At 34.8% G+C, this 17,413-nt stretch overlaps 1 protein-coding gene across 5 annotated transcripts in view; it reads right to left on the bottom strand.

The window, feature by feature from the left end:
* XRCC4 (X-ray repair cross complementing 4) overlaps nt 1–17,413 on the bottom strand; it is a 314,282-nt gene that overhangs the window by 206,804 nt on the left and 90,065 nt on the right. For all 5 annotated transcript variants that reach the window (XM_072958433.1, XM_072958434.1, XM_006197628.4 and 2 more), the window contains exons 4-6: nt 13,512–13,678; nt 6,899–7,051; nt 5,722–5,828 (exon numbers count right to left, since the gene is read on the bottom strand). In XM_072958433.1, the coding sequence (XP_072814534.1) occupies nt 5,722–5,828; nt 6,899–7,051; nt 13,512–13,678 (427 nt within the window). The remainder of the gene's footprint in view (nt 1–5,721; nt 5,829–6,898; nt 7,052–13,511; nt 13,679–17,413) is intronic.

Here is a 17,413-nt window from a genome sequence, read left to right on the forward strand (position 1 = left end):
ATTCCCAAAGGTTTTTATAGTGTCTCAAAAAGAAACGTGCAAATATAGGGAACCGATTGTTGTAGAAGTCAAACACTTTCTCATTCTTTTCTCCTGTGTTACCAACAGTAATGTACTTGATCGTTCTAGGCCTCTGTTTCCTCATCTGAAAAATGATGGGCTTGCATTAGAAGATCTAGAACTACATTAGTTAGATCTCGATTTCTCAAAAATATGATGTCATTCCTCAGCAACGCAGCTTGTGTAAGAGCCCATGATTGCTAGGAAATACACTCAAACTGCTTCTCCAGTTTTGTGATAGGTTCTACTAAATCAAGCTTTTTATTTAGAATTTATAAATAAATGTGTCTATGATAAACAAGCTGGATAAGATTAAGGGCATAATCTATGATTCCAAAGCTGAATTTCTGAGTAATCGCTTTGGCAGTACATGTTATCCCCTCTGTGAGTAGACATTCACTGTTCAAAGCAACAAGCTCTTTGAGACTTGGAAATTTTGCATTCTGTTCTATTTTTAAAAGCTACTATGTCAGTATTCATCAACTGCTTGACATAGCCATTCATTTATTTTCAAAAAGGCTATTCTATAGTCACACTTCCTTTCAGGAAGCCCACCAACTAAACAGAAGCCTGAATTACTGATAGCAGTTATACAGGGACCTTCCTGTTGGTTAAGAAGCAGGACTAATTAAACTAATGTGCTAAATCTCGGGCTAATAATTATGTAGAAAAGTGGTAAAAAAGCTTATTTTACTTGTTTTTACTGGTTGTGCACCTTTAATATGAAGCCAAAAAGGGTAAAACATTCTAGAATAAGTGTATTTCTTATTTGTACTTTTGGTAAGGCTGATTTAAGTGTTCTCTAATAAGAAATTTGTCAATTTCTAATATAAATCATTATAATGTAAAAATGTTGATTATTTAAGATAATTTTAAAATAATATTAAAATTAATTGACTAGACATTAAAATAATTCCTCTTGTAGTGGCTAATTAGGAGCCAATTAACCCTATGTTTTCAATATGCTTCACATAAAGATCTTATTTCTATAAAATAAATCCAACTTTTCTACTTAATATTCATATACATTGTCAATTATATTAAGACTAAAAAATGTTTTATAATAATGGCTAAAATTCTTAGAATATGCATATACATTTAAAATTATTTTCACATATAATTTCTACTTTTACTACAGTATCAAAATGGTTTTGAAACAATATAGAAAACTACATAACCTTAAGTTATTTTTTTAGGTTAAATCATATTGTTGGGGCAAATGAAAGGCCACTTGGATGCACTGCTGGCTATTTTGTCACTAAGATGCTACATCAATAAGTTTACATCTTTGTGTATTGTGGTAAGGCCCTACTATTCAGTAGACCTACTTCAACTTGAAGTTTCTCCACAGCCAAGGATAGTTTAGATGTTATCCTAAACTTCAACTAAAGAAACAGATGGTTTCCTGTAGAGAAGGTTGTTTAATAACATCCATAGTAACTCAACAGGCTTCCACTGAATTAAAAAACAAAAAACTTTGAAGGTAGGAGCAGTCCAGACTAACCAAGAGATCCTTAAAGCCACAAGGAGCTAATACCGATTAGATGAGAGTGAAAGCAACCCATCCTCTTTTGTAATCCAGGAATTGAGCTATCAACAGCAACTACCTCATCTATCATAATCCTAATCTGAAACAAAGTGAAACATCTATGAACCTTGGGGTTTTCCTGTATAGTTACAGTTTAGGAAAGAGAGTCTATAAAATCATTGTTTCCTACCTAGACATTCCAGAAGTTCAGACAGAGAAAAAGCAAATCTTAATACAGAAAAATATAAAATTTAGTTGTTCATGTTCAAGTTTCAGCACACTTCAGACACGTCCTTCTAGCTAATAAACTGTTAATGAACACTTTAAAGGTTTTTCTTAAATCTTTAAATATGGTGGAGTACATGTGAGTATGATGTATGTATGAGAATGATGTCATTTATTAGATTGGACCACTTGTCATTAGTTATTGCCTCAATGATCCTAATGATGTGGTAAATTTTAAAACTTTGGAGGAAAAAAGTAATAAAATAGATTTCTTTTTCATAAAAAATGTTACCTATCAGTTTTTCACAAACTATAATATTCCTACCCTACTTCTGGGTATATGCATAAAAACAAACAGATCTTTTCCCTGAAAGAATATTGTGGATCACTAAACAATTCTGGTTTCACTAAACCTCTTTATCAAGTAGGAATGAGGTAATGTGAAAAACTCATGAGGAATTTTGGTGACTTTAATAATTAATGATGAAAATTATTTACATAATGAAAATTACTATCAAGTTACACATTTAGTCACTTAAAGAAATTGTTTTCTGAAAGATAGAGTAAATGTATTAAATCACATCGATCTGTTTTCCTCTTGTTTTTATTGTAGGGAAAGCACACATGAACCTGAAATATCTAAAATATCTGAAACAAATTCACACATGTATTTGTACCATAAGAATAAGTCATTTACTATCAAGATGGCAAAATAAATTAAGGAAGAAATTTTCACTGCTCTGCCATAAAACCACAGCAATAATAAATAAAACACTAGTTCTTAATTCAATATCAAGTATTGTAGATCTGAGATTTACTTTTTTTTCTTTTTAGTAAACTTTAGTTTCATGAATACTTACTGAAGCAGAAGGAAAAGAATAGTAACATTTTCTAATAAAAATGCTCTTAATTCTTGACATCAGAAACTTGTCAAAGGCAAGTTAAATGCAAGAAAAATTAGAATCAGAGACCTATGGGTCAAGTATGTTGAGAACTAATTATGAGTTATAGAAAAAAAAAATGCCATGTAAAATATAGAAAAAATATGCAATGACCTAAACATTTTTGAAGAGAAGAAACATTTAGTCAAATTTTAAATAGTATAATTATAGTTTAAAGCATTGCTTAAAAGAGACTGAACACACAAAGGACCCCATTCTCCTATACCCATATTTAACCATATATTTTCTTTTCAAAAATAATTTTCATCTACATCAAAGGTTGGTGAGATTCTCTAAGAAACAAAATCAAAGCCCATTGTATTTAATAAAGATTCTCAATGTTCAAATTGGAAAGAGTAAAGATTCCCTTCCTTTGTGAGTTTTCAATTACATTTGATTATTAAGAAAAGATTTCACTTTAAATGGGCCACTAATGTAAACCAAGCATAGCCTCCAAATGAAGTTTTATATACAAAATGAGTTTGTGTGTGATTGTGTGATCCAATTCAAATCTAATTAGAATCAGATTAATCAATCAACTAATTTAATCAACACCAGTTAAGTCTCCATGACTGTAATTAAATACTTTCCTGTGTCTCTGTCCATTTATTTTATCTACTTTCCTATCATTAGGGGAAGTGCCCATTATCCTAAGTAAACAAATCCTGCCATTTGTGCATTTAATCCCATCTTTCTTATCTACTTAGAGACAGTATTCCAGCAATTCTTACCTCTGCCTACTGCCTAGACATAGTCTATCCCTCTTTCCTTATTTACTCCCATCAGTATGCAAACATGGCATTATTTCTCTCACCTAAGAAAAAAAACAAGAACAAAAACCCTCTTGATCACACTTCTCCCTCCAGCTACTGCCCTAGGTCCTTCCTTTTCTTTATAGTGCAACTTATTAAAAGCATTGCTTATATTTGCTGACTCTTCTCCAGTTCTCTCCACTCATTCCTTTTGAATTTCCTATGCTCTTCTGTTGCCCACCATTCCACTGAAAATGTTTTATTAGGATCTCCAATAACATATGTGTTGCTAAAACTGGCACTCGGTGCCCAGTCCTCATCTTCCTTGCCCAATCTGTACCATCAACTCTGCTGACCACTGTCTTCTACTTGAAATACTTTCTTGACTTGGCTTCCAGGATACCACACTTACAACATTTCCTGCTCCTTCTGTCTTCTTTGGTCTCCTTGTCTTCCTTCAAATGTATTAGGGCTGAGTCCTTGGACCACTGCTCTTTTCTGTCTTCTCTAACTCCCTTGAGAACTAAGCCAGCTCTAAACACCATCATTACTTATATGTCAGCAAGGAGCCCGCCCTCAAACTCCAAATTTGTAAATCCAACCCCCTATTCAACATCTCAGAATTAATGTTTCTAAAACTGAATTCAAAACCATCCTCTTGCAATTCTCCTTCAACTCTGTAGGTCAATTGCTTGCCTTCAGTAGTTCATTCCAAAAAACATAACCATCATCGGTATGTCTTTCTCTCATGACCCATACCTATTTCATCAGCAAATCCTGCTGCCTCTAAACATTTCTACAATCTGCCTTTTGTTTACCATCTTCACTGAAATCTCTCTGGTCTAAGCCCCTCTCATCCTCCACTCATTGTTGAACTAGCTTTCCATTTGTTATATATCCTTCTCTGCTTATTATCCTATACCCTGTTCTAAACACAACAGCCAGATTTATCTTGTAAAAACTTAACTCAGATCATATCACTTAACTGTTTAAAATTCTGCAACATTTTAACTCAAAGCAGAAGTTGAAATCCTTGCAATGGCCTGTAAGACCTTAAACATGATCTGGCCTCTTGGACCTCATCTCCCAATTCCACCTGTCTTCATCTTTCCACTTTATGCATACTGCTGTCTGTGCTAATGCTTGATCACATAGGCAAAGTCTCACATCAAGGGCTTTGTATTTAACTGCTTTTCCTGCCTGGCATGCTCTTCATACAAACAGACTTTTCATCTTCTCCCTGAAGCCTTTTCTGATGCCCTAGCTAAAACCACAACCCTCATCCCTATTCCTACTCTGACATTTTTTTTTTAAAGCATCTTTCCCTGGTTTATTTTTCTCTTCAGCATTTATCCCTACCTAACATACTTTAATTTGTTCATCTTGTTACTGTGTTTCCCTGGCTAGAATTTAAACTCTAGAAAAAAAGAAATTTTTGTGCTTTGCTCTCTACTGCATAGAAAAGTTCCTGGCACATAATCGACACTGAAAAATACATTTGCTAAATAAATGAATCAAATATTTGTTTTGAGAATATTGGGCTTATGTCAGAATCCTGTAAGTATGAGTTCAGGGGCTCCCACCTCCAGGAAATCTATACAATTCTAGAAAAATACTCTGTGGATTTAAAAACGTGCTGGGTAGTTGATCTGAGGGACTGAGCAAGGCTCAGGTACTTTAAACTGCCATTTGTCATCTTCCTCCTTAACCCATCTCACCCTATTACAATTACTTTTCTAAATAGTGAGAGAATGACTCAACCTCAGGAAAACCTAAGCATTTTATTCTAAAGCACCCTGCTCCATTCCTGACCAACAGCTCTAGCTAGATAAGATCTAAATGTTAAAGGCATCCAGCTTTGAGCCGGAAGATACCTAGCGTGAAGGCGTATCTTGCTTATTGCTTATGTATCTGTGTTTAATAAGGAATAATATACCTTGGTGTGTGTGTGTGTGTGTGTGTGTGCATGCTTGCTTGTTTTGTCATTGCTAATGCATTTTATAAAAAAATATTAATTTATATTTTAATATTGCTGCATTTTATAATAAATATTAATTTTTAACATTAACTATTTTGCGGTCTTAGACTCAAAACCCTAAATAATTTTTGTAGAAAAACTGTTTTCATAGCATTTTTCATTATGGTCTATTATCATAATAAGTAATAGATAATAAGCCCCAGTGAGATACTCGACAAACGAAACAGATGTCTTTACCTGGAGCTAACACGGAGGGATTCGGTGGGGTTCCACTTTCTTCATCAGTGCTCTCATCATAGACTGCATCTCTGTCAGCAGTCACTTCGGAACGTGTTGCAGTTTCCCTAGAAACAGAGAGAGGTATAATTATACATTATGGGTTCATTCCTAGCTAGGCATTCACTTCACCAGTAAGTCATTATAGAAAATATCCCTGGAAAAACATTATAATTAAACAAATATACATTGAAATATATATGATTAAGATAAAAACACTTCAAAGACTATATGTTAACTCTCTTAAGGACAAGTTTCTCTTTTACCTAATCTAAATGTGGCTTAGTGCTCACTATAGTTAATTCTCGAATGTTTCTTATCACTTATTATTCATCTATCAAATCAAAATACTATCCTTCCAAATTACCTTCTGTGGGTCACAAAGTGTTCAATATTTTCCTGATTTCAAAGCAGTTCTGCCTCTCATTTGGTCTCCCCAAAATTCTGAGATGCACACTTTTATTCTTATTATAAAAATATCTAAGTAAGGTCTGGTTTTAAACCACAGAGAGTATAAAGGACTTGCCCAAAGTCACGTACTACTAGATATGAGCACCAGACCAACACTTGAACTAGAATCATCTGACATCAAAGTTATATTCTTTGTATGATGTCATTAGTAAACCTGTTCCTTCTCTCAGATTCAGGGTAATAGACCCAAACCTATATCAGCTAATGCCTCAAATACTTATACCTGTCCAAGCCATATGAGTCATAAGTCACCCATGATTCTTCCTTGAAAATTAAGTACATATCCACACTCAGAGTCACTTGATTCTAAAATTAATCACTGCTTAGACATCAAGATTAAAAATGTGTGTCCAGCTCTGTGGTTCTGTAGAAAATGAAAGTTCTTAATTAGTATATTTCTTAGTGATGTCTAAGAATTAAACATTATTTAAATCACAAAACTGGCATGAGATTTATCTATGTGTAGGTGTGACAGTTGGGCAGACATGGAAAGACCATATAGAGAATTCTCCAGTCTGCTTGGATCTAACAACCAGAGCATCCAACCCTAGACTATCAAATGACCTCATAATACTAAAACATTGGCATTTAACTTCCATCAACTTTGGGAAGGAACTCCCCTTAAATGTATGCATCTGCCGTCTCCAAAACACAATGGTCAAAATACCTTTCATGCTCCATGTTCTTTTCTGGTTCTTGAACTTCATTTAACAATTTATGTAAGCTTCTGATCTTTGCTTTCTTCTCATTCAGCACCAGAACAAACCGTTTATAAAGGTCAGTCTCCACAGCTTCCTTAGCACTCACACATTTTTCAAATCTAAAATGTAAATACACAAATAAATACATCATGCAGATTTTCTTGGCATTGATATTACTCAATCTAATACTGAAGATGATTTCAGAAAAATTTTTTCAAGAAAAATACAATTAAAATCACTTTACATGTCTTCATTGATTTAAAGTTTTATATTGATAGTTAAATAATTAGAACTTATTATTAGCGTTTGTAGTTTACATACTGAGATAAAAATCAAATTGGAAACTGATACCACAAAAAGCTTTTAAAACATCTGAATGCCTAAATGTAATAACTTATTCACAACCATGGTTTATTTCCAAAAGAATATCTTTATGGGAGAAATTTCAAACAAGAGAAACTACAGTCTAAGTTTCTTGTACTCTGTTAATATTACTATAATAGCAACCATGATCTTGTTTTGTGATTAAGAGATTTACCTGATGTGTTTTCCCTAAATAAATTATAAACTGCTCCACAGCAAGAATAAGACATATCGAGTCATATCTTATAACCCAGCAAAACACACCCAGACACACACACACACAAACAAAGTATCTAACTTGAAAATTTCTAAGGAAAGATTAATGAAACAGCAAATGTGAAACACTATGTATCTTTATTTTGGATATATAAGACAAAACACAATTCTCTATAATTCTTTCTACAATGTTCAAATAAGCTAGCAAGAGATTGTACTAATTTTAATCTCCCAGATATATATAAAGAAGGCAACCTAGCAGAGGCTGCATATAGTTGATATGTGCATGCACATACACACCATGAATAAACATCTGTTTTAAAGATTCAGAAATAAATTATTTCATGTAATATATTCATTTAAAAGTAGTCTAGCTCTGCCTGATTTTCTCTTTAGCATACTGTTTATTTATTCTTGTTCTATAAAGGGATCCCAATATTTTCATTTTATATGTTTATAAATGTAAATATATTTTTTCAGCAAAATAATTGGACATGAAAATGTCAAAATTTGATACCTTTGATATTTATGCCCCTACGCTTTCAACAGACTACCTATCTAGAAGGCAAAAATTAGGGCCTTTCATGGGATGAAAGGGAACATATGGCATTATATTTTCTGAAACCAATTATAGCAGTCTTAAAGCATAGTCATTGCCAAGGCTGTGAACTCCATAAGGGCTGAGAGCATGTGTGTTTTTATTGGCTGCTTTATCCTCAGTGCCTAGCACAGTGTTTAGCATTCAACAAATGTTGAATAGCTATTTATTAGACGAATGAAGTCAGGTTAATATGGACATCTTATAAAGAAATGGACAACCAGTGATTCTGAATATTATATTTTTCACTCCTTTAACAGCTATTTACTACTATAACAGTAATGTTTTTCATCTTCTTCAGCTTCTAAAAAATTGTGGTAAATATTAATATAGTAGTATCCCTATCATCAAGCAAAGCTGTCTGAGAAAGAAGTACACTCGAAAGGTGTAGGAAAAATACAGAGCCAAAGTTGAAGAGGAGCTGCCATTACTGATGGTCTATCTGAAGCATTTATATCTCAGATGCAAAGTGCTATGTGAACATTATTTTCTCACTTTCTTGTAATATTTTCCAATGTAACATAATAATAACAATTTTTAAAAGATGACTAGAACATACGTATCACTAAAATGCCTGAGTATATAATAAACTATTTTAAATATATGCAAAGTAAAAATCAGTTATAAAAATTTATAATAAAAACCTTGTATAATTTAATATATAAAACTGTAACAATAGTAACCAATTCAATTACTAATTTATCTGATTTAAATGCATATTTAATTTCCATGTAAATCACTTAATAATTCTTGATTGAAAGATTATGTATACTTATCAAATATCAAGCAAATTTCCAAACTTTTATTAAAATTAACTGGTATAACTCATGAATGAAAAATGAAAAGATATTAAAATAAAATACATTATTTTTGTCTAAAGAATATTACTAATCTAAACAGCTAGTGTCATAGCTACATTATCAAAGGTATCATTTCTGTGACAGGAAAGCACACTCAATAGAATGAATGGCATCTTGTGAGTAAATCTTGCTGGGTTTTAGCAAAGCTTTAGGATTCTGTTGCAACCAAACTTTTGATTATTAAACTGGGTAACACTTCCTAGACAAAGCTGGAGAGTGCGGGTTGGCTGGAACACAGTATTATTGTAAATAGTTTCAGGACATAAATTTACTCAATCATTTATCAACAAGTTCAGAGAATGCTATCTTTTTACTAATATTCAATAACTAAGAGGTAGGTAGCATCCCCCCATGCCATCTGTAACGCCAGTCCTCCCTTAGCATAATATTGTTATTATGCCTTTCATTGCACTTGCCTCCTGCCAACCCTCCACCTTACAAACTGGACACGTATTAGTAGGTGAGACATGGATGCAGTTCTAAGTTTAGTGATACTAAAGGAGAGCTCACATACACCTAGATCAGACCACAACTAGTCCAAGGATCATCCCAAAGCAAAGCTTAAATCTGATGAAACCCTAAATAACACCAAACAGGAAAGGCCTAATGATGCTTCATGCTTTCAACAGTGACTGAAATAACAGAACAATAAAGTTAAGTTTAATTAGTAACCTAGGACTGGGGTATCTAGGAACTTGGACCAAAGCATAGTCATTAAAAAAAAAAAACAACTAAATATGGAAAACACTGAATATTCAAACTAAAATATTTCTGGATGGGAAAACAAAGAATTTAAAAACAAATGTCAGAAACACAACAAAAACGAGAGCAGAAACAAAGTAATTTCATACAGAAATAACATTCAAAATAAAACAACAGATTAAATGATAACCAAAAATAAAAGATACATAAATGTGAACATGTGGTACTTAGAAACAGTGCAGTATTCCTTATATTTACAATCAGTTCTAGCTGAATTTATACCCAGGTTAGGGTTGTATAGCAACAGAAAATCTGCACAGAGTTCAGAGGACAAAGAATGCTAAAAAAAAAACTGGAAAAGAAAGCAGTGGTAAAGAGATTTAATAAGCCTTTTAGTACTGGAGAAGATGGTAAACAGCTGTTCCTCATCCTTTCCGATGTCAGAACAAGAGGAAATGGCCTTTGAGTATACCATGAAGGACTCAGATTACCAATAGATGGAAGGAAAAGGTTTCTGACTGTGACTGTTCTTAAACAATGTAATGGGCTACCAAGGGGAGTTGAAGATATCTCTTGAGGTCTTTAAAAATCAGACTGAATTCATCTGGCTATAATATGATCCTAGCTTGAAGGCAGAGAGATGAAGTGGAAGAGCTTTCAAGGTCTCTTCTATTCTAATGATTCCCTGAGTGTCAACCCAATTCAATCTGCTGAAAACTGCCTCCAATTATAGGTTTAATAACTTGAACTCAGAATAAAGCTGGAGAGTTTCTAACTTGATGTCTGAGTGCAAACAAAAGACCTATTCAGTAACAGGGAGCTTGAGAGTTGTTATTTGAAACTAAATAGGAAAAACCAGTGAAATAAATATAGCTAACTACCTAAGGATTCACATACAATATTTCTAAGGTTTTCTCCTAATCTAAACTATACAAAATGAAATTAATCCAGTAATGTCACTTCAAAATGGAGTTAAGACTGCAATTATTAAATGGTACATAAAAAAGAACATCAGATATATATGTTGAAAGACTACACATTACAGCTCATTCTTTTACTCATATTGTAATTCCTCATTCCTTACTCAGACCTTCTTTATTCTCCACTGTCATCCCAAATGGACATAGCTTTAGAGTTGGCTCTGATCATAATAATGGTACATATTTAAATACAAAAATATATGCAAAAAATACCCCCAAAAAGAAAAGGAAAATTTAATCCACAATTCCAGACACATACTATTATCATTTAATCTTACACTTCTAGATATTCTCTATCTACAGATAAATTTTATATGAAATGAGATAGTATTCATATTTTTGGTAATTGACATTTCTCCTCTTAACATATCATAAAACATTTTCCATGGCATAAGCACATGTGTATACAATTGCTTTTTGCTTACATAATATCCTATCAGGGATTAAATGTATTTCAGACCTATCTACCATAGCTTCTAAGGTAATTTTCAGCACTGTTTTGTGCCTCTGCCCTCTTTACTCCCCCATACATACACAGTCTAGAACAATGACAAGGAAGAAATGATTGGATCATGGATGGACACTGATACAAGACTTATCAGAAGCAGCCAGGGAACTGAACTGTGGCCAGGCCTAAGGAGATGGCCTCAATTCTAAAGATTCTCTGCTTTCTATGCAGTCAGTTTTCTAACTCAGTGTATTCATGCCCTATTTCTAATCGCTCTGAAGACTCTTGATAAATACTACCCTTATGGAAGCTGGAGTTCTAAGTCCCTTGCTCATTTCCCAGTGTACTAAGGCTCCGGAGAGGGAACACTTCAGAAAATATTCATTGGCCATGACCAAGATACAGCTCTTTAAAATGGCCACTTTCTCTCTCATGGGAAAGAAAACGAAATTTGGGAAATAAAGCTACCAATCTAACACCTGAAATACTATCAAGAGCCTAGAACTCTCTGGAATGGATTCTCTTTCCTCTGTTCGGAGGGTCATCCCAAGGGTGCACATCTTCAATCCCTGAAGAAGATATGTGATCCAGTATTTACAAAAACAGAAAAGCTGGAGCATAATGAGACTAGTGATAAGCTACATGGCTGTGCTTTTGATCAAACAGGAAACCTTTTGCCACAACAACAAAAGCACTTTCTGGATAGTTCAGAAATAGCAAATCAAGCATCTGTGGGCCACATATTACGTGCACCCCTCACAAACTGTTTTACAGCACAGGGTGCATTTGTTTCCTCTGTCTCATCTTTGTTCCGTGCTGCTTTCCATTCTATGGCAGTGGTGTTGAATACTGATGAGATAATACGTCTTTCAACCTCTGGCAGACATTTTAAAGCAATTTGTTCAAGTACCAAGTACCCAGTCTGCATTTTTGTGGGCAATTTGTGGATCAATTTCCTATCATCCTGAGGATACTTTGAGTTTTAAATATAAAGGCTTATCACGATCATAGTACACCTCCTTTAATTTGATTCATTTTGTATACGAAATAGAAAAGCACACCCAAACTATAGACATAGACCCCAAAACGTGCTTTCTAGAACAGATATTTGATATTAATTCATACTAACATGAATTTTAAAGAGAAAGTTAGAGAAATATTAACTTATTTTTCTGTCTGGCTTCCTAACAATTACATAGTTTTAATTTGGTCTAATCACGTTATATAATTGGAGACGAAAATTAACTCAGAGTTAAAAGAGAATAAGATAAATATTTTGCTAATATAATAAATGAGAACCAAATATAACCAAGTTTCAGGTAATAGGTGCTAAGTTCACATGTCTTGCATTAATTAATAAATATAATTGAATGTATAGAAACAGTTTCTTCCAGTCAACTCCGTTTTCACATACATACATTGATGGTGATAAAATCCTTCACATTTTTCATGTGCTCTATACTTACTAATGTCTATATAGAACAATCCTACTGAGTGTCCTAAAAAGAATCTAAATTGGATGTATGTTCTTATGTTTTAGAACTACTGGTTTGAATGAAAGAAAAAAAAATCTACTTTATATATTGGATATAATAATAATTACTATTAATATTATTTTATGAATTCTACATAATTCTTTCAAATGTTGTAATGTATATTTGTACAAATGCATTCAGAGTATATTAATATTTCTCTGTAGAGATATAAATATTCACCACATGCATTTTATTTCTTTCAAACATCTTTTACATAATAGAGTAAAACAGGCTATCCCCTGGAATAGCCTAGATGTGATATAGTTGAGAAAATGCATAATAGAGAAGATAAGTCACTTTCCTCTTCATCATTTAAAAGGTAAGAGGCAAAATCAGGAAAATAGAGGCTTCCAAATGTCTTATCCAATAGTAACATAACTTCTTTTTAAAATGCTGATAGTGTGAATTTTCAATCAATCAGCAAAATAAGTATCAGGAGCCAAAACACACTTCACCTGAAAGAGATGTCACGCAAAAAAAGATTCCAAATAAGGAATCAATTGTGTTTATTTACATTTCATGTCTCTTTTTTATTCATTAGTTGTACAAAACTTTGAGCTAAACTAATCCTTATAAACATCAACTTCCTAAACTTTAATATTAATGGGTTCTGATTCTCATTGTCCAGTTACTCCTTATTGTTATTAGTTTGCTGGTCCCACCAAATACTCAAAACCTAAAAGTATTAATGTGTTCCTATAATGTACAATAACGACCAATAATTTGGTTCAATCATATCAAGTAAAGGTCCAATTAATGACAGATTTCATTTTAAATATGTGTCTAAATACATGATGAATGCATAAATCATTATCCTATAGCTACAAAGATACACAGAGCTTAGAGTTTTTATGATACAAGCAAATTTTGTACACACCGTCCCTGAACATCATTCCAATCTCTCAGAAGCCTTTCATTTTCTCTCTGCAGGTGCTCATTTTTGGCTTGGTTTTCTGCAATGGTGTCCAGGCAGTCACAAATAAGTTTTCTAATGACCTCAGCCGGGTCTGCAACTTTCTCTAGGTTGAAGGAACCAAGTTCAAACTAGGATGAAAGGGAAACATGATTACTTTTGGGAGAATGTCAAGATTAAGCAGCTCAGTTTCAAATATACATAATTTCTTCTAAGGGGAAAGAGTATAAGATTCTAATACAGTGCATTTACCAGATACACATACAGTGAACAAAAAACTGGGCAACTTCCTATTTTTTCACTACAGTTTATCACATAAATCAACATACAAGCTAAGAATAAATTTTACAAGTGGTAAGTCACTCTCTCACTTCCTAGTAGAAAACAACACACATACCATATAAGTGTACTACCATCTGTTTGCTACTACCAAATTGAAGTTATTAGGCTCAGAACAAGAAAAAGAATTAAACATGAAGATTTTTAACTCTAGTTTCTGTTAATATGATGGTAAAATAAAATAACTGACATTACCTATTTGTGAAGAGCGAGCTAAATTTTGGTAATAGCAAAGTGAAATGGAGGGTTTTAGGAAACTGATAAACCTGGGGACAGTAATTACTCTTCTATCAAAAACCAGTAATGTATTACTAACTGTCACATGTCAAGTTGAGTACTTATGCATAAAGGTAAGACTTAGCAAAATATCTTAAATCCTCTATTAGAGGACACTTCAAAATAAAATAGTGCAATGCAGTTTTGTTATGGAATTCTGAAAGGAATACAGGTTCTCCTTATTTGGTAGATGAGGACACTAAAACACGGTTATTAATAATAATTATAATTATCCCTACTGTTAGAATTAGAATTACTATAACAACTAAAAATGACATTTAAAAATAACAATTATAATTACATAGCTACCAGGTCTTATAGTTAAAGTATAACTCAAGCAAAGCACAAATATAAACTCATCTAATCATCACCAAAATGGAACTACTATATCCATTTTATAGATTAGTAAACTGAGATTAAGAGTAGTTATCTAACATACTGAAGGAATAAAATCAAGATACTACTATACTATCTTATTTTGCTATTTCCTGATATAAGTGGGTATGCTAAATAAACAAGTAAGAGGAAGAATTAGGCTCAGAACCTTATACATGATTCTGAAGACACAGTCTAATGACATTAAGTAGGTGGCAAAGTTGAGAGTAAAAAGGGTTTTTTTGTTCGCTTGTTTTGTGTCTTTTTTTTTTTTAGTCTCCTAGATCAGTAATCTCTTTTATGTCATTCACTAATAGGAACATTTCTAAAATGTCTTGCTTTAAAAAGAGTATTCCTATAAATATGCTATACACAGATTGAGAGATATTTAGGAGTAATTGATAATTCTGAGACAAATCTCTATTAGTCGATTTATAAGTAAAACTAAAAGTCACTAAAGTAAAAATCCAATATTTACAATCAGAGGGCTCTTTTTTAAAAAACATTTCAGCTAATTCCTGTAACTTAACATCATTTGGGTATTTAACTCCACAGAGTAAACTTTTCTGAATGAACTGTTTACCAATTTACTTTAAATCTTCAGATAAAAAACATAGGTAGATGTCTTAATATCACAGAAACCCTGTGAAAAGACTTAAAATACTGATAATTGCTAGGTTTTGAAAAATATTACTTTATACTTGCTTAAAACATACAGGAAAACAAAGGATGTTTATATTCATTTATTATAGGCACATTTTAGAGAGCTGAATAGTACTGATTAAGCCACAAGGAAATTGTGTATTTGTTTGTATGTGTATTTGTTTTTTGAAATCCAAGCAGGTCATGTCTGCTTAATCTTCAATTTTTTTTATTTTACCTCTTTCTGTTTCTTAACAAAAGAATGGGAATCAGACTGAGAAAAATGGTCTTTTATTTCAATGAGTATACCCAGTTCTATTAGGCTTATTTATGTAACCTAAGCAATTTGAGTATAATTCTAATTTTAAGGATAATTATAATTATTAAATCTTTACCCAAAAAAGATTTGGAAAAATTCTAAGAATTCTGAAGTTATTAAAGACTATTTGTCAAGAGAAGCAAGATGGCAGAGTAGAAGGATGCTTGTAGCTCACCCTCTGCCACAAATACACCAAAACGCACATCAACGGGCCCACTCAGCCAACCTGCCGAACTCTGACAGAACATCACCCTCTTCGAAAGACAAAGATGCCAAAAATCTGGTAGAAGAAAAGGAAAAAAGAAAGAAGAAAAAGCAAAACAGTGCAGGACCAATCCCGCGGGGAGGGAGCGGCAAAGGAGGACTGGCTCTCGTTCACTGGGTCTCCCCTCTCCAATGGAGAGGCCAGCGGGATGGAGGGGGAACCTCTGAGGCTCAGATCTGCCCCGAGCACCTCTTGACCGACAAAACTGAGTTAAATGGGCACAAAGGGTCCCTGCCACACCCAGCCCGTGACACGAGCCAGCAGCTGGGGGCCGGGACAGGCTGCCTGAGCCGGATGGAGGGCTGGGGCGGCTGCATTGAGGCAGGCCCGGGGGACGGCAGGGGGTTACGCACCGTGGCTGGGAGGGGATATGGAGCAGAACCACCTCGGTCCCCCATAAATTGCAAAAAAAGCAAAGCAACACGGCTGGTGTGCCCTAAGGGGAGGTGTAGCCGTAGCCTCTATCTCCTCAGACCTGCGCCGCCATTACTAGCACTTCTCGCGAGAAGAGAAGCAGGGCGCAACTGCAGCCGCAGCCACCACCTCCTCTTGTGCTCAGCACCTGGGCGGGGGCGGGGCTGAGACCTGAGTCTGCACCTGGGGGCTCGCAACCTCCTAGGCAGGACTGAGACTTGTTTACAGCCTGAGGCAGATAGGATCTTTCTGCCCTGGCACCTCAGAGAACTCAGCCACCAAGACAAACAAGGAGCTGAGATTTGGCCCGGAGCAGGGGCGGGGCCATTCTGTGGTCTTCCCTGAGGCCGAGCTGGCAGCTGCACAGAGCAGCAGCGCGACCAGCGCCCGGAGAGGTCAGGCGGCCACCCACCATCCTGGCAGGAACGCAGCACCTGACCACGGTGCTGGGAGGGGGCGCGATCGGCCCACCTGCCTCACCCAAGTGCAGCATCTGACTGCGGCCTTGGGACAGGGAGTCACTAGCCCACCCACCAGAGCTCAGCAGCTGACCCAGTGTTGGGAGGGGGCACGGTCTGCTAGCCGACAGCCACTGGGAGCAGCACAGACGAGGACGCCAACAGAGGGCCTCTGGAAACAGCAAGCTGAGTTTGCCAAACAGGGCACAGACACAAAGACCTCTCGATAAAATAATTAAGAGCACACCTTCTCCAGGAGAACTAGATAACTGATACTCCTTAAGCCACCATGCCAGAGAGATATGAGCAATATTAAGAAGCAGAGGAACCACTCCCAATTAAAAGATCAAGAGAAATCCCCTGAAAGCACGATCAAGGAAATAGACATTGATGGCCTATTGATCAAGATTTCAAAAAAGGAGTGATCAAAGTATTGAAGGAACTAAAAGAAATAGTGTTTAGAGATATAAAATACGTCAAAAATGAAGTAAAAGCTATAAAGAAGAACCAAGTAGAATTAGTAAACTCATTTGCGGAGATGAGAGCTGACCTAAAGGCTGTGCAAAGCAGACTAGATAATGCAGAGGAACAAAAAAGTGACCTAGAAGACAGGACAACAGAAAGCAGCCAATCAGAACAGCAGAGAGAAAAACAAATAAAAAAACAATGAAAACAATATAAGGGACCTATGGGATAATATAAAGTGTGCCAATCTATGCATAATAGGGGTTCCAGGAGGGGAAGAAAGAATGAAGGGGATTGAAAAGGTATTTGAAGA

This window comes from Vicugna pacos, chromosome 3, assembly GCF_048564905.1.
Source record: "Vicugna pacos chromosome 3, VicPac4, whole genome shotgun sequence".
NCBI lineage: Eukaryota > Metazoa > Chordata > Mammalia > Artiodactyla > Camelidae > Vicugna > Vicugna pacos.